Source organism: Lepisosteus platostomus, chromosome 8 (assembly GCF_059453375.1).
Source record: "Lepisosteus platostomus isolate fLepPlt1 chromosome 8, fLepPlt1.hap1, whole genome shotgun sequence".
In the NCBI taxonomy this organism is placed as follows: domain Eukaryota; kingdom Metazoa; phylum Chordata; class Actinopteri; order Semionotiformes; family Lepisosteidae; genus Lepisosteus; species Lepisosteus platostomus.
The window spans coordinates 44,719,426-44,738,889 of NC_142618.1; the positions used below are offsets into that span (position 1 = coordinate 44,719,426).

The 19,464-nt window shown below is 36.0% G+C and overlaps 1 protein-coding gene across 3 annotated transcripts in view; it reads left to right on the forward strand.

Annotated features, from left to right (window-relative positions):
- fars2 (phenylalanyl-tRNA synthetase 2, mitochondrial) overlaps window positions 1-19,464 on the forward strand; it is a 192,858-nt gene that overhangs the window by 82,201 nt on the left and 91,193 nt on the right. For 2 of the 3 annotated variants that reach the window (XM_088643636.1, XM_088643637.1), the window contains one exon: window positions 17,581-17,655. The exons of the other annotated variant lie outside the window; for it this stretch is intronic. In XM_088643636.1, the coding sequence (XP_088499762.1) occupies window positions 17,581-17,655 (75 nt within the window). The remainder of the gene's footprint in view (window positions 1-17,580; window positions 17,656-19,464) is intronic. 3 annotated transcript variants of the gene reach the window in all.

Genomic DNA, 19,464 nt, shown 5'->3' on the forward strand with positions numbered 1-19,464 from the left:
AATGTGGAAAATGATGTACACCTGCATATACTTTTGTTAAATCAGCTTTTATTTCATCCTTAACAGTTTAGTATTTTCTGCAGGTAATTCAATTTATATGAAAAAGTATGTTCAGGTCCTACACATAAGGATATTTTGGCAAGTGACAGCATCATGCAAAGCTCTTACTATAAGCAGGACATATGTTTGAATAAATAATTCATTAAAACTTCTTTAAGTTAATAAATAGCTGAGAGAGTGCAAGTAAAGAATGCTGGTATGAACAAAATGTGAGACAAGAACAGGGCTGTAGATAATTATGCTGTACAGGTTTACAGTATATAGTAGGTTTGGGGATTTATAAAAATCATAATTAATTCTCAAAAGGGAATATGCTAAAACTTCTGTTTATGGTGCTTATACAGTATTACCTAATTTGAGGCATAGCTACTAAATAGCATTATTACTATTATTGAAATAGCATAGACATTTAACTTAAGACACTCTTGGCTGACATACAGATGTAGCCATCCAAAATGTGTGTTAAAACCCCGTAACGAGGGAATTGAGCTACGGGCTACCGCAGTACGTGATTCGTGGGCCAAAATGATCGGCAGGTGGCACTTATGGTGCATTAGTTGTTAGTGAAATGATTCCTTCATTTAATCTCTGTAGTTTGCATGTTTAAATCCACTTAATATGGAATTGTACAACTAAAGGGAAATTTTGGTAGCTGAACCAAATTAACAGGAGCATAACATCATAAACGATATTAATTTGGGAATATAAATATATTATACAAACTATATATGGCTGGTAGTTTAAATAAAAAATACACATTAACATCCCACTTTCTTCATAAACATTTTATGCATTAAAGTCTTTCACTCAGTCACTTACTGTGGTTGTTTTGGAAGAGTTTTGACATGCTTGTTCTGACAATATTTTTATATACTTGATAAAAAGCTATAATGTTTTAACCTTTTCTACGAATACTTGCGCTCGTTATTACAGTAAAAGGTGTACTTTTTAGAATCCGATTAATAGGGAATATAATATGGAATCGCGTATCTAAAGAAATTAATAATGATATTAGTTTAAAGATCTAAAGATAATATATTTATATAGCTCAAAGTATTACCGTAGTCAATTATTTGGTAAACATCTGCATTAATTTGTCTCATTCACTCATGATTACTTTGGAAACATTTTGCCACTCCTTTTCAGCTGTAGCTTAAGCTACCAAGCGGCGTGTTGGTACAATGTATTTGGTACCTAACTCGCATTCTGGAAACCAGGGTTTGATTCCCGCTCAGGGCATGAGTTTTCTTTTTGCAAATAAACATTACTTATTAACTGTATATGGTTCTATCCACACCATTGCCCTAACAGGCTCTGTTGTCTAAACTGCTCTAAAAGCAATAATTTAAAGGACAGTGATTATAAATTTGAAACTCTTTGCATGTTGCATTGGATGCACTGGCATATTAACAGATTAAGACAATTTTTGGGAGGTATCCCTGAATCTTAGTCTCTTCAACCCTGAAACCATGCTCAATGAGAGTGCCATTCCACGCAACTTTTCCAATAACTTGTCAAAGAACAGAAATTTACCATTGTTAATACATTCTCTTCATTGTGACAAGTGTGCTTAGTCATTACTGACTAAAATTATCATTCAGTGAAGTCTATTTTCCTCCCAAATGAGTGGAAGGTTGCATTAAGTATTTGATGAAAGTCTGAACCCTAACCCTAACCAACCCAAACCCATAACTAGGGTTAGGGTTAGGATTTCTACAATACATAGAGGATGTTTGATGGCATGGCTGTGTTTTAGGACTGAAATGGAATTTAGGAAATGTGGTATTTCAATGTGATCTTCACGTTTTTTCTTCCATATATGGCTTTATATACACCATTACCATTATTGGCTCTATTGTCTAAACTGCTCTAAAAGCAATAATGTGAAAGAAAGTGATTCCACATTTGAAATCCTTGCATGTTGCACTTGAATCACTTGCATATTAACTGATTAAGACAATTTTGGGGGGGTTTCCTGACTCTATTTAACCCAAAAACCATGCTGTGTTTATAGGACTGAAATGGAATTTAGGAAATGTGGTATTTCAATGTTATGTTCACGTTTTTTTTTCTTCCATATATGGCTCTCTTCCGTTGCCCTAACAGGCTCTGTTGTCTAAACGGCTCTAAAATCAATAATGTGAATGAAAGTGATTATGCATTTGAAATCCTTGCATGTTGCACTTGAATCACTGGCCTATTAACAGATTAAGCAATTTTGGGGGGTATTCCTGACTCTATTTAACCCTAAAACCATGCTAAACGAAAGTGCCGTTCCACACAAAGTTTCCAATGATATAATACTTGTCAAAGACCAGAAATTTACCATTGGTGATACATTCTCTTCATTGTGGCAAGTGTAGTTAGTCATTTCTGACTACAATTATCATTCAGTGAAGTATATTTTCCTCCCAAATGAGTGGAAGTTTGCATTATTTGAAGAACCCTAACCCTAACCAACTGAAACCCTTAGCTAGGGTTAGGGTTATGATTTCTACAATACGTAGAGAATGTTTCATGGCTGTGTTTTAGGAAAGAAAGTGAATTTAGTAAATGTGGCATTTCAATGCTATCTTCATGTTTTTTGGCTCTATATACTACATTGCCCTAACAGGCTTTGTTGTCTAAATTGCTCTAAAAGCAATAATGTGAAAGAAAGTGATTATACATTTGAAATCCTTGCATCTTGCATTGGATACACTTGCATATTATCAGATTAAAACAAAATTTAGAGAATGTTTGATGGCATGGCTGTCTTTTAGGACAGAAATTAAAGCTAGTATATTTGGTATTTCAATGTTATTTTCATTTTTTTTTCTTGCATATATGGCTCTATCCACACCAGTGCCCTAACAGGATCTGTAGTGTAAACTGCTCTGAGAGTAAGAATTTGAAGGAAAGTGATTATGCTGTACACTGTACTGTATGTCACATGCCATAACAGCTGGTATGTTTGAAAGTGGATGTGGAAATACGGTGAAGCAGTTTATAATGACCCTGCGTCTGATTTGTAGGACCCATTCCAGGAGATGTCTAGAGAATGATTTGGAAACACATAAGGAAGCGCAGGTGAAGGTTAAGACATTTGAATTTTCTGTGTAGTGTCTACAAAATATTGAACAGTGATGCTGCCATTAATGTTCTACAAAATAGTGTTTACTTCTTTGTATGCTTTTACCTTTTATACTTCATTTTTGTGGATTGAATGTGGACTTTCAAATAGGTATAATGCGAGTGACTTTTTATTATTCAGATGCCAGAAAACTGTTGGAACTGCTAGCTCCGTAATATATATTTTTTCTCCATTAAAATTCATAGCACTACTTCATGGAAACTTGACAGAGTTTTAATGTGCTTGTGCATAATCTTAGCTTTATTTCATTTTTACTGCAGTACAGTAGATTGTTGTCTTAGATATTCTAGCAAATCTGTGAATCTGGTGCTTCAACAATACTCTAATGTACTGTAATCCATCTCTTGAGCAATCCATACCAAGGCTCTTTCTTCTGACTAAATAGTTTTATTTCTTGCACAGTATTTGTTAAAAACACAATGTTGACTGTATTTACAGATAAAAGGTTTACTTTGCACTCTTTGTGGCTATAGAATTATATTTACGTCATGTGCTATTTATATTTATTCCCAGTTGAGACTTGAGTCTTGTCAAAGTTCCTTACCTTTTCAGTTGTCAAATATATTTGTGTGACCCCCTTTTATGGTTCAATGTAATTAATTGACACTTTTTCATGGGATGTTTCCCTCCTCACCATCCTTTGAAATTGTTACACACAAACACTCTTAGCAAATGAACTGAAATGTTTCAGATCCTTTTCTATGAAATTTGAAGAAATCACTGTCTTAGTGCTCATTAACATGTGGCCACAAGGCTGGTAAGTAAATGCGCTGCTTGGTGAGCTTTATATTATTGGCTGTTGCTATGATACTGTGCCTAGGATCTGACGGACTTAATTTCAGTCAGGACAGTAAAATATTTGAGCTATTGTGCTGTGGAATTGAGCTATGCTTTCTTACAAATACCTGTAATTTAAACAGATGTTGCTGTGAAGAAGGCACAAATAATATCACCAGATAAAGAAGGATCCTAATTATACAATATTAAAATATAATGAAGTAAAATAAGAAAGTTGTTAAAAGTACAGAAGGGCAGCTTTTTGAGTAATGTATATGTAGTGAAGTTCAGAAGACAAGTCTTATAAACTGTGAACCATGTCATCCCTTGATAAAAATAGCCTCCGCAGCCTCTTATGCTTTGGTCTGAATGTTTTTAAATTCTTGTTTTGTCTTCTGTTAAATTTTATTCTCTGTTTAGTAATAAAGTAATTTTTCCCAGTTTTATCTTGTGGAAATTGTATATTTATATCACACCTTTTATCGTAATATTATTCCCCTGGCTTCTAAGAAGTGTGTAAAAATCCCAATGTTGCAACCTATGACAGGTATAAATGCAGGATCTGACTGCTTAAGCTACAACTCAAGCTTGTCTCCCAAAGAACCAATTCCCCTTCCTGTTAAGAACAATCTGTTCCAGAAATCCTTACAGAAGATTGAACTTGGCAGTGTAATTGAAGATCTATGAGCCTAACATTAATTTCTTTTAAAATATATAAGCTTTTTTACTTTTTTACTGTATCTGAGTTTTTACTCAGATACGTTTCTATTTGAAAGTACCAAGTAGAAACACATAGCTGTGGTGTGGTAATCTGGAAACTTGTTGCTAAATTGGAAAATGTGCTTGCTAAAGTTAGTTAATTTGACTAATTAGGAAGTAGATTACATGCCTATTATTTAAGTACAATATGCCTAGAAAGCATAGCGTGTTTAAAAACAGTATGTTAGATAATAAAAATCTACATTTATGAATTTAGACTTATTCTGTAGTGATGTCTATTTTGCCTTCAAACATTGCTGTAAAAGCTCGATCTGTAAAGACCATTATTACAAGTCAATTTCTCTTCATTTGCGATTTTTGATTTGTGAATATACATGGAGAGATTTTAAAAATAATAATATAAAAGCTTCCCTCCATTTAAATCACAACTTAAGTTTTATTTATTGCAAAACCCATTAAATAAAATGGTAATATTACTTTGTTTTATTATGTCCGTATATATGTCTTATCCCGCCAAATTATACTAATGAAAACTATTTTTTATCAGAGGATCTACAGTATCATTATTGCTAAAACTTGTCAGGGATGAATGTGCTCCTTTTTAAATTCAAAACAGTTATTTTTGAAAACAAACCAACAGTTGATTTTATAAATATATACTTATATCATAATCTGTATTAACTATGAATGACGTGTGTCATAAAGCCTGTTTCTCTGTCTAGTAGAAAATGTGCAAAAAGAAAGCTGTTTTAAGGACATTCTTTCAGGTAAATGGATTTAGGTACTTTTGAAGTTTGATTGGCTCTTGTAAATTGTCTCTTTCTTTGTGTCCCTGGAAAGCACTAATATCACAACCAGAGGTAGAGCTGTTGTGTGCGCTCAATCCTTCGTCCGTCCTGTGTTTCCAGGAAGTTCTGTCTTACCACGAGACCATCAAGATCAGCAGTGTACTGATAATGGATGGAGGGGTGAAATTTTGCAATTAACATTAACATGACTTTTAGTTGTCATCATGGAAAAACACGGCATGTAATTTTAAAATATTGACTGAGTAAAACATTCCAATGGTACAAAGAGATAAGCCGGAAAAAAAGTGTTTGTAGCTGTTATATGCAAAGGAAGTGTGTCTTAAGGGGTAAAAATGCTAAAAATGTATTTAGCCTTCAGAATTTTGGTTGTAATACCATCAGTAGATTTGTAGCGTAATGAGTCTTGTCTATGACAAAAGGAGCAGTGTCTTTTAGACACGTGTTCCTAATTACCACTGAGGCGATGAAGCTTATGGTTTACTCGCTCAGCTACTGTACAGCCTTAAATAAATTCAGCAAATGAATTAAGTCCAACAAGTGAATGTTGTGCTACTTAAGCTGTTTATTCTGACTTTGCAGGAAACACCTCTCTTTGATCAACCAGGCTCAATCATTTCTGAGTCCAGGCTGTGTCTAAAAACCTGAAGGTTTTTTTTTTTATTTTCGTTCTATTATATTTGCTTCCCGTGCCTATATCTGGTTATGGTCTGCGCACATTAGATGGATCTGCTCACTCACTCTGAACAAATCAAACCAGGCTCTGCCTCTGATAGGAGCTATTTAGCAAATTGAGTGATAGTTTTGTCCCAGCATCTCCAGTGATGGAAATCCGCCTGGTGAGGTGACCCCCAGGACCTGTCCTCCTCCCCCAGCTCCTGTTAACTAAGGATCCCCAGGAGAGCTCTCGGCATTCTATTGCTGTTGTCTCTCGCTTTCCAAGTCCCGGATATTAATGTGCCTCTTGAAACATTCAGCTGGCAGGCACTTCATCTCCTTTTTCGTGCAAGGGTGTCTTAGGGATGGTATCTTACAGTTCATTACAGAAAAAAAAAACACGCATTCTATTATTTTCCATTTTCCTCTCCTCTTTAATATGTATTTCCACTGTATAGAATATAAGAAAGGGAAGAGGTCATTCAGCCCACTTTGCAAGTTTTTGTACCAGAAACATGTTCATTGGGTCATTTCTTAAATTATGCCAGGGAATGTACTTCCTCAGTTTAGGTGGGTGACTCCCACAAACCTTAGTGTAAAGTAGTAGAGGAGTCTATTGCCATATGTACAGTACGTGTGCATTTGAGTTTGTGTTTGTGCTGATCTCTTGGGACATACAGTACGCAGTAAAACAGACAACACCACACCATGTAGACAGTACATTGCCAACATAATGAAGAATCACAACCAGAGCAATAGATACGCTGTGGAAACAACAAATATGTAGTAGTGAAAAAAATGGTAGACCAAAAAGTGCACAGTGCAGACGTGCATTGAGTCTGAGGCATTGCAGTTAGCTGTTAAGGATGTGTACTGCAATTGGCTGTTCTTAGGCCCAGTGGTCCATACTTTAATAGTAATAATAATAATTAATAATTGCTTACACTTATATAGTGCTTTTCTGGACACTCCACTCAAAGCGCATTACAGTTAATGGGGACTCCCCTCCACCACCACCAATGTGCGACGGCAGCCATAGTGCGCCAGAACGCTCACCACACACCAGCTATCAGTGGGGAGGAGAGCAGAGTAATGTAGCCAATTCATAGATGGGGATTATTAGGAGGGCATGATTGGTAAGGGCCAATGGGAAATTTGGCCAGGACGCCGGGGTTACACCCCTACTTTTTTCGAGAAATGCCCTGGGATTTTTAATGACCACAGAGAGTCAGGACCTCGGTTTTACGTCTCATCCGAAGGACGGCGCCTAGTGCGGTACCGCTTGCCAGAGCGCAGGGGGGAGAACAGTTTGTGCCGGGGATGAGTTAGTATCCTCAATGATGGAATGGGCTTTATCGCGACAGTGGATGGTGTGAATCTCACCCACTGATGGTACCCCTGATTGCTGTCTTACAAGGATTTCCTCTTAATTTTCACTTGCTCATGTGTTAGCTTTCATCCTGAAGAAACTCTATGGGTTCATTTTGTTGGAACCTTTAGGATTTTGCATAGTTGTCTCACAACCTCATTCATTCTTCTTTGTTCAGAGCCAAAGATGCAGTTGTTTTAATTTGTCTGTGTATTGTATTTCTATAATTATATAATAAGTAGATTAATAATTGATCCACATTCAATTTACTTTATGTTTCTGTTGAAATAGTTATTACTAGTAATTTCAGTTTGGAAAATTATACTGTATTGTTTCTGAGCTCAGATTTGGTGAGCTCTGGCCATATTTCGTTGAGGTCTGATTTTTTTTAAACTCAGTAGAAAATGGCTTGGGGACTTAACCTTTTTTTTCACCAAAGGTTTTTCTAAGCAAATGTCTTCATCCTCAGAGTAATTGAATTCTACTTTAATTTGAGTTCTGGATGTTAAACAGTCCTTTGTAGAATGACATTTCCTAATAATAATTGGTAGTATAATCTTTATATCTATGTGGAAATCACATTTTTTATCCATAGCTAATGTACATTTTGTCTTTGAAATATGAAGTATTGGAAACATAAGAGCTCTGGAGTAAATATATTTCTTATCCAACCCCTGCTTAACCAAGCCCTGATTGGTTGATGAATTCATTGATGAATTTAAACAAGATGTAAGGCATATGCTGTAACTATCTATAAATGGAAAACGATTTATTTCACTATGTTACATAAGCTGAACAGACTACCTAGTAGTCTAGTACAGTACAGCAGGTATGTACAATAGTTGGAAGATTTACTCTCACCATTTAAAAAAGGCTAATACACCAATTCCTATCTTTTGATTTTAAAAGGCTGTTTTTAGAAGAAAGAAATATTAAAAGAAGTAAGCAATAACATTTTTACTCAAAACTGTTTTTATTTACTTAGTATGACTTAAACCTGATTTAGACAAAAAATAAGTAAATAAATGTAATTATTTACAAGACCATACAGTATTATGATTGAGTGAAAGACACCACGCCTTGTTTGTTATCATAGGTCCATATGGTTTTATATTTTCAACAGACACATCAAATTGAAGTTGATTCAGTTCCAAAATTGACAGATTGCAATCAAAATTGCTTCAGTGTGCAAGGTGCAGGCAATATACTGTATGGATAGTATACTGTAGGAAACTCTTGTATTGTTTCTGTTCTGAATATTGCTGTACTGACTGATGATTATACTTTGCACCAAGATATTAGAGTGTAGTTCTTCCCATCATTAAGGAAGAGTAAGTTGTGCAGTTTGCCATCATGGTGGTACAGTATGTAGTCATATTCCCTCCCTTTACATTTTAAGCCATGGGCCAATTTAAGAAGAACAAAAAGGCTCTTAAAATCTGGATTTGACCATTATTTTTTCCCCCATTGTTATAAAAAAACGAACACTCTTGTGCAGAAGACACAGAACATTTGTGTTTTTTAAACCTATTCCGTCATCGGCAGATTCTCTTCTGGAGTTAAATATCAGCTAGAGGAATAACACAGCTCTCACTTGCAACACTTGAATCTCACAGGCACTCATTAAGTCACAGGTGTTGTGACTTCCTTTCTAGCTATGAAAAATAACTTTTATCTTACCCTGGCAGCATTTGGGAAATTGTTTTGTGGGATCATGGACCAATTAAACCTTGTTTTGAGTGAGCCGTTTCTGGACCATAAGGCCACACTGACACTTTAGTCAGCTTTATGGAAACCTTCTTCTAAATTTTTACAAAAAAAAAGTATAAGATGAGTGGGAGTAATTTCTAATCAATGTCAGAGGTGCTTGGTCAGAGTGTGGGGAAGATCAGTGAGTTTATTATTTTGAAAGGATCAGTCGAAAGTTTATGTCCAGTGATTATTCTGGCCTGTCCTAGTATGTGTTTTTAGTAATATTAATAATTTATAATAATTGCTTACACTTATATAGCGCTTTTCTGGACACTCCACTCAAAGCGCTTTACAGGTAATGGGGACTCCCCTCCACCGCCACCAATGTGCAGCATCCACCTGGATGATTTTAGTTACCCTTTACCCTGTGTGTTTTTTCTGCATGACACTCTGACAGTGATAAAAGCTCAACAAAAAAGACCTAGTTAAATTGATCACCTAGATACTGTGACACACCTGAGGTTGTTGTGTCTTGCCGGTATCTTTTAAATGGACAGATCTCTTTCTGTCTGACAACAGCAGCTGTAAAGTACAAAAGTGTGCCCCTTCATATACATTACAGGAAAAACAAAACACAAACAAAAGAAGATCTTTCCGAAACAAAGAGGAAACAAAGGCCAGGCAGGCTTTTGTTTGAGCTGCTAACTTCTTCCAAAGTTCCTCACTCCATAAGTCCTCCATAACCAGACAGATACAGTAAGCTGCTTACTAGCTTCTGAAACAGCTTTCAAATACACACCTCTCTTCTCTGAGACGATATTCAAAGCTTCTCTGAAAGTCGTTAGAAAAGGTCTTCCCAACAGTCTTATGAAGTGTCTGAGCCATAACTCACAAAACTCTGTTTTGTCGCTTCCTTCTTTCTGTGGTGAATTTGCACTCAAACGATCTGCCCTCTGCCTGTGCTTCCGTTTTGAACTGTCACCTGACAGGTAACCAAGCTCATTCTTCACAACATGTTGTGCAATGTGGTCTCCAGACATCTCGTCTGAACCCCTTGCCCGCTCACACTACTGAGTAGCTGTATCCTGATGAATTTCTTTTTTTCACAAAAGAAAATATTTACAAAAATCAAAAGTAATGCAAGCTTCTGTTTCATTTTTTGCCTAGATTGATCATATAACCTATAAGAATAGGAAATATGAAAATGATCTCCTAAGTCTCCAATTGTCATGGTAGCCAGCAATTTCCTACCTCCATACCTTTTTACTTTCATCTTACCTGTTAAGAGGGATAGTAGTATTAGAAGTAATAATATTATTGGTAGTATTAATATCATTAATGTTTTAATATAAAAAATACATTTTAAAATAACAAGAATAAGAATTAATTGCAGCTATCTAGGAGTGCTCTGCAAACAGGAGGGGACTGAAATTACTGTAAGCACCTGTTTGTTTGTTTTGTGATAGCCATTAGCTGTGCTACATAGCAGATGACGTTGGTCCAGTCACTTAAGGGAAACTTTTAGAAAGCTGGACTGTACAAACATGTTTTAATTTTCCCATTCAAGGCTCACTTAAGCATGTTTTAATTACTGTATGCATACAATAGTGTGTTATTAATCTGAGCGTGCATGCATGCTTATGTCTAATCTGTTTGTATGAGCTGATCTTTGTTTTTACAAGAATGAATATTGTTTACATGCTACAGTACATACAGTGTTTTCTAAAATATACTGTATCAAACATGAGTCTTTTCCCATGTCTATCCTCATCCATCAAATTACACATTACACATGATTAGTGTAGCTAAGAGTTTGCTTAGATAGATTTATTAATAGTTTAATATCATCCTGTTAATTCATTTAAGCGATAGTTTTGTTGTCCATGATATTTAGAGCAGTTTAGATATTACCTTGGTGGACTGCTATTGCTCTTACTGCACTGTGCTTTTGCAGTTTCCTAGTTTCCCTTCATGCATTGGTGTATTCTTTCCCATTGGACATCACACTCGCTTTTGCACACACAGCAACTAATTTACGCTCAGCCACATAAGTCTATTAGGTACTCAAGATTGCTTTGACATTATTAAACCTCTGTACGATATGTAAAGTGGGTGTTTTAGGATTCATGTCACTCGTTGGAGAGAGGATCTGTGGGACTGTATTCTTGCAGCCCAGTTTAAATTAATGCAATTACCTTTGAAGTAATTACTTTTGAAGTGCTCCTGCAGGCTGCACCTTCATAGCTTTAGTCCTTTCACCCAGCTGATCTGCATGTAATTCAGCAGCACAGCCAGGGCCCAGCTGAGGGGTGAAGACCTGTGTGTGTGGATTATGTGTCCTGATGGACCTTAGCACAGAAAGTGATTTCAGAAGCAAATTGCAGGGTTGAATTACACATTATTATTGTTGCTACCACTGCTTATGTGAGGGAGCAGCAATTTGTCTTTTCATTGTTCATATCCACGTATTTTTTAATATTTTGTTTTAATGGACATAAGTTCACCATGATCTCTTGTTTCGTCTACATTGGTGCAGATGTGGTGGAGACATCCCTCTATGCTAGTGTCTGACATCACAGCTTCTGTGAAATACTTTTCTCTGGCCCTTAACGGGATGGAGGCAGCAAGTTGCCATTTTCTTTACAGAAGCTGGGATTTGTATCCGACAGAGAACATTGACAGACTTTGTTTGACACAAAAGCACACCCCTACACAAAAAGTAAGTGTTGTGAACCAAAGATGGAAGGAATATACAGTAATTTGCTGTAGTAAACATCAGGAATCTGTTTAATATAGTCCATTTACCAGTACCTCCCACTATAGAAACTCACTTGTTTTAAAAAATGTTTTAAAAGATCTATGTCCAAGATCTGTGTTGTGAAAAAGTCTTACACAGTATGAAACGTGTTGTACCTTTCTGCCTTAAAAATCAGCTTATTTGCTGTGATGTCTGCACCAAGAAATAATCTCAACCAGTTTTTATTTAAATGTCTAGTTTTGGATGATTTTTGTACATGTGATATTGCAGAATAAAGGAACTATTTTAGTGTTTAATTTAAGCATGGAAAAACAAGGATTTTAGATTGGTGTGATCAGAGCATTTTAGATTTTTTTCAAAAACCTACAAACATGATTTATATACCAGCAAGAGAAAAAAAATGTATTAAGACATTGTCACTAAAGAGTACCAGTGCATTGTGATACTGTATTTATTTCTTCATTTTCAGAACACTTCTACTTGCTCTTTAATTGAACAGTAGCACTCTATAGTCTCACTGATTATCCTTATCCTTAATGATCATTTTTGCATATCCAAGTACAGCTAGATTACCAGGTTGGATGCATCACAGCTTTACAAAGCTCGTCTGACTCTCCTCAGCTTGTTCTTGAGGATCCAGAATCTGGAAAGTACACCTACTAGGGGCATGAATATGTAGCTTCACAATTTTTAATTTTTAATGAGAAAGCATTAGAGCATTACAACTTTGACATGTAGAAGAGCACTATAGAAATTAGTTATTAAGATACAACAACATCACAGTTCAGTTTCTAACTAGAATTTGAAATAGTATTATTTCCCATCCGAGTTAACATTTTGCCCTCAGAAGTTTTAGCCATTGACTTTATTTTCATATACTGTTCTCTGAGTTTAGAACATTCTTTTAAAATCTGATATTTTTAGATAGGTGGACAATAAATCTTTAGAATTTTGGTATTGACTTTAAGAAATAACATTTTACTCCGTAAGTGTCCCAATGACCTGTTCCAAATTTTATAACGAGTATTTGTTTACCTAAAACGCACACACCAATAAATGACTTACTTTTATAGATGTTTAATTCACTTTGTTTTTTTTTCAATCTGTTAAATTCAGCAAATAAATAGTAAGTGTGCATTAAGATGTTCAGAAATGTGTCATGTTTAAGCTTGTGTCCTGCAGAGGTTGTATTAACTTTTCCCGTAGAGAAACATGCAATTTTGACCACATTTTTGCATACAACTATACGAACAAAACTAGGTTACACAAACAGTCATTTACAAGCTACAGCACCTCACCCAGCTGGATTTTCTGAATCAATGCACACAATGCGTTCCCCCAACCATTACTAACTACCAGTAATTACTATCTATTAATATTAGTATTAATAGTATTAGTATACTATTAGTATCCCATATTGGATGTACAGTAGTGATTTTCTAAAGAAGATAAAAAACACTCCATTATTTATCAGACTGCATTGTTTATCAAGTGCATTATTTATTCATTATTCTTAGTCAATAAGAAATTGCAGAAAATTGTGAAACCTATTTTCACAAGTAATACAGAATAATCAGGGGGAAATAAAAATATAAGTAATGGTAACTTCTGGCAACACAGAAATGTCGAAAGTTCAGACTTATTTGCTATTCAGCCGCTTCTGAAGCGTTGAAGGGCAGTGGCTGTAGTTTGCAAAATGTCCTAAAGCTCCATATTTAAGAAGACTTTAGTATGTTGACATTTCATGAGACCCACCATGTTTAATAGGATTTAAAATGCGTTTCTGGAAGAATAAAACAGTCATTCAATATTACTCTTGCTGCCATGCTTTGATTGAATGTGGCTCTTTTAATCACTGCTTCCACTGTGAGGTTTAGAAAGCAGTGGCTGCAGCAGCTGAATGATAAAATAAGATCGCCCTTATTTTTGCTATTAAAAAGCAGCCAGCTATAAAACTACAAGATACAACCCTCCCTAGGCCACTACATCTTCAAGGTACATTATATAGGGCACTTTGCACTTTGTGTATACCTTAAAAGGGAGATCATTTCACTTGTAATGTCTCATACTGTGTGTCTATGTGCCTTAACAACAAAGTAAATGGCAGCGTTTTAAACAGAATGCAAACATCCTTAAGTAATGAACTACAAGTAGAGTTTCATGATTAACCCAAGAAATAGCCCTTACTATTAATGTGATGATTCACTTGGTCCGTTCTTCAGATCTGAGCTGAGAAAGAGAATAAATAAGGAAACTGAGACTTGTCTCAAGTCAAGTGTTTATTTCATGCTACATTTTTTTTAACCTAACAGATTTTACTGCAATGCATGCTGGTCAGATTAGTGGGAAGTGTGATTACAGGTCAGTGATACAGTCATTTAAACATTTTCAGTCCACACTATTGTTCAGAATCCTTTAGTTGTCAGAGAAATAAAAGAAACACACAATGCTTGAGGAAAATCGATGACAGTGTAGTTTGTGAATATGCACTAAGTAATAGCTTCGAATTGGGCAACACTGAATAGGAATTTTGAGAAATCTTTATGTCGGTTACTTAGCTTTAACATTTATTTGTATACAACATATTATCATCAGCAGCACATCACTTTCAATAATCACGTTCCCAATTCAGAGTCACAGCAACCCCGAGTCTACCCTGGGATGCACTGGACACAAGGCAGGATACACACTGTGCAGGATGCCAGTCCATTGCAGGGCACACAAACATGCACACACTCACACCAGTGCCAGTTTTATGGAAGCCAACTAGCTTACTAGCATGGCTTTGGACTGTGGGAAGAAACCAGAGCACCTGAAATAAACCTGCATGAATACCATGCTGACCTATAACATAGTATGTGCTATTATTGTTTTCTAGACCAAAAGGAAAGAACATGCTTGAGGAAAAAGATGTAGCAGTGAAATTGTAGAGAAATATTTTAGCCAGAGCAGCAGAAAAGAGATTGCTAATAATATTGTTTTTATGTTGATGATGAAGTTCGTTATCATTCGATCCACCCAGGATGGGACTATAACTGTTGTAAGTAGCACTAATAATAATAAGGATTACAGTTGTAAAGCAGCATAGCAGCCAAGTTTGTTTTACACTGTGGAACAAAAGTACTGAAAAAAGTCTGGAAAACCCTTTCATTCGCATCCATAACCTTCTCTGATCGCTAATCTGTTTCTTAATTTCTGGAGCTGTTAATGACGGTGCTGCTGAATGGATAATTGAAACGTCTCCCTGAATGCAATTATCTCACCCTCGGTGGTGTGTGATGTGTTAAAAGCAACACCTTGGATGGTTTTAGAAAAAAAAAAGTGACTCAGTCTCATATGATTTGAGTGGTGTATAAATAGTACGAATCTCAGTGCGTCTGGCGTAGTGGAATCACGATGCAAGAGTATTTGCTTGTCTGCCAAGAACTGTACAACCACCACTGTCACAGCACAGCGAGCACCATGACTTGTGCTTTTTGCCTGTGCCTTCCTTGCTTGCCGATACTCGCTCACAACACTGCTGGACATCAGTCCCTCCTGCTGCCTGGATCCTCACAGCAAACTGTCCTTTCATTTACATCCCCCTTCTTGCTTACGCAAGATTTACGTGCCAGTGTTTTGACGGGCAGATGTGGGGAGCCTGATGATTAAGTTACCCTTGGCATGAAAGTCAGTTTCTCTTTACCCTTGTCAAAGATGTCATGGTGTCTCGATACATAGTGAAACCTTCTGGAGTACAACACTGTAGAACACAGTTCCTTCACCTTCCCTGCATAGGCTGGGAGGTATTTAGAGTGGACAGGAATGGGCATAACAGTGTAAGGACAGACTCAGGTGTTTGTGAAGAAAACCTAGGATACTGTATATCCTATTGCAAGAGAGGAAAACTTGGTTCAACACTTGTTCTGATGGCAAAGTATGAATTCGTTGGAATATTGTTATGCTTTATAATAGCTGTTTTGGATTGCTTTCCTTCTAATATATTTTTTTATTACACCTGCATCTATTAGGAAGACTTATTTATTTGTTTGTTGCAGGAAGAAGTGTACTGTATATGCGTGCTATATGTACTGTATTCATTATTCACAGTTTAGGATTTATGTGATATGCACAGTATATATTATTTATGAGATTTAGGTTTGTTTTCTACTGCAGTTTCTGTAATTTCAAATGTGTCTGTGATATATTGCAGAATGTTTTTGTATTCAAGGGTCCTTATTTGTGTATAAAATTGCAAAAATCAATCATTCAGTGACAGAAATTATAGACGATGATGAGCACTCAAGTGAAAACTAGGAATATGGTCAGTAACTGTTATTACATTATTTTGTTCTGGAATATAGAATATATTCTAGAATAGCTTATCTTGCTATTTGTCTTTGTCATTTACTCCTTAGCCATTCTTGTCAGGTAATCAATACATTCAATCCAGTGGTGAGTTTCTTTGAATTTTTCCAACAAACTAAGAGTGAATGACTTCCCTTCTATGGCTCTGTTCATTCTTACAGTGATTGGTAGACCAGAATGTCCTGGAAATACAGTTCTGTGGTATCTTGGTGTTTCTATGTTCTGTGGTTAGTGGTCAGTTTGCTCTCCATTTCTGTGTTTCTGACATGGTCAGAATTGAGCACAAATTCAAATTGAAATGCTGCATAAATCTATTTCAGTTCTCACAAAAACCTGTCAACTGAAACAAATCCAAAATTAGAAATGAAGAACTCTCTTCTGGTGCCTGTGTTAAACAACAAGAAACTCCTCATTTAAAACCAACTAAAAAGTTTGTTGATATTCATAACTAAATATTAAATATATTGTCATCAAAGGGTTATTATGCTGTCATTATTTCAATACTGCTGATATATCACAAAGTATTTAGAAATTACTGCAGCAGAATAATTAATCTTAAATTTTAGATCAATTTCCTAAACAATAACCTAATTAATGCATTTTCTGTTAAGGCCAAGAAAACCAACTGTTGAGGAACTCAATCTCAGAATGAAACATTTTCCAGCAGATTTGGTAGCCACCTGGAATATACCTTTCCCATCCAATTTGGAAACGTGTGCCCCTCTCCATTTTACAAAACAGCTGTTGTACTCCAACTCCACAGTTTCCTTCTTGGCATCTGACTTCTTAGGGGTTTCTGAATTTACAGATTAGGTAATCATATTAACGTAATAATGACTGGTTTCCAAAGAAGGCACAATACTAGTTTAAAAAGGTATGTATCTTGCATAGCACATTCGCATGGACCTTTGGGCTTTCAATAGAATCCCATTTCTCTTGATTAATATCCCACGGATCTAACTAATTTGTGACCAGATCTGACAGTATTTTTTATTGCATATTCATACACAGTATTGACTTCTGAGTAATATGTTGTCATGGGCAAGGAGTTCTCACCCATGATCACCTTCTGCCCCCCTCTCTCAGCTGAAGAACTGGCACAGGACTAATTGCATTGCTGGCTGTGATGTGCTTGTGAACCTGGGGTGTCATTTTGAACCTTGAATCCTCACAATCTTCATACAAAATGCTGCTGGCTTGTCATTTATAAATGAGGTTTATTTTGAAAATCAATTGTAGACTTTCTATTATATTTCTTAAGCGCATTGGATTGCAGACGGGCGTTCAGCTTCCAGCTTGGAAATGATGGCAGCGAGAAATACGAACACAGTCAAAGGTGAAATTGAATTTCTCTCAACCCTCAGTGGCATATTGAAACAGAGCTTTAATTAGGTGACTCGAGGTTTCTTTCTGCCTATTCCTTTCAGTTTCTTTTTTTGTATGCAGGTCTTGTGTTGTAAGATTTCGGATATAATTGTATTTATATTTGCATTGCAGGCTGGGCAAAAAAATATATATTTAGTCATTCCCTTTAGTTGAAAAAAGGGCAAGGTGTCTGTATGTTGACCTTCTGTGTCTTTAAAAAAACACAGTTTAGAAATACTTTTGAATTTGCTGTATGTTGTTACCACACAGTTCGGTATTGTTAATTGCTTATTATTAAGCTTTATGTTGACACCCCCTCTATTACAGGAGAATGAGGACATACAGTAGCCTTACAAAATGGCCACTTCTGAGGTCCTTTCAACTTGAAGCATACTGCAAGCTCACACTCAGATCACAGTTAATTCAAAATGGAGGAGCGATGTGACTTTGACTAATGTCAATTGAAGTTTACAGGTCTCTGGCAAGCCCCAGGAATCACTGTTGTGCCAACAACCATGGGTAACCCTGGCTGACTGATAACCATAACTATTCCTCTTATGTGTTTTTATTATTTGAAACTTATTTTGACATGTTTTTTTTCCCTAGGCAATGATCTATTGTATTTTAATGAGGATTTCATACTGTGCTTTTTATGTTGTGGTTCGTCAGCCACCTGTATTGCCTCAGTCTTAGAATGACAAATGACCTTCTAATTAACAACAATCGAAGTGTGCGTCTGTAGATAAAAAGTACAAAGTACAAAAACTACAACTTTAGGTAACTCCCATTTACAGAAATTAAAATCCATATCTTTGAATATATGCCATTCATATATTTATATAATATATATATATCTGACAAAGTGTATGGGCAGGCCCGGGGGGGATGGGGTGGAATATTATTGAGTAGGTTGGCTGAAATCTCAAATTACATACTAATGAAAAAACTACACAATTCTGCAACCTCTTGGTTCCGCCCAGTGCTTAGGTTATTAAAAATGGCATTGATTACTACAATTGCAGTTGAGTATTTTCTGTATCTACAATAAAAATAGAAATATAGTTGTAGGACCTTCAGGTAAGGTTCATTAAAATTAGATATTTACTTAAGTACTGTCTCGATATTGTATTTTAAACTTACAAAGTAAATTCAGTGTAGTCTGGTGAGTTTGCAGGGGGTAGAACTAGTACAGAGTTCAATGTTTTTCTCTGTTTTTTTTAAAATGTGTAATAGCCAGTTATTGTATTTCCTGGTATACCTACCCAATTTAGAATTTGTAGCAGCAGCTCCTGCCTTTGTATCTGGCAAGCCATCGGATTATATTGAAAAATGAGAGGATCCTGTGGACTAACTAGCACGTTGTCCAAGCTCTGCTCTGTCAGTTTTGATGTCATGGCTGAGACTGTGATGTCTGAGCCACACAACTCAGCCTATTCCTGGAGCAAAGGCCTTTACTAGTGAAACCACTGAGGAGCCCTTAATGCAGTGGTGATTTTTAAGAGAAAAGATAGGAAAGAAAATGAAAATAGTGTGGAAAAGAGATATAAAATAGTGCTTATACTTTATATTTAGACCTCAATGTCTCAACAAGTCCATGAGAAATCAGTATTATGAAGGAAAAAGTGACTTTTGTCTTTCAGTGTAGTGCTGACTCTGTTTTTAAATATATCTGTGGCCTGTATGACAACTTCTTTTCTTTGTGTACTGCTAGTCGTTGTGTTCAGTAGCAAAGTAGGAACTTTTGTCCATCTGTTGGGAGGGAAATCCACAGCAGTCCACA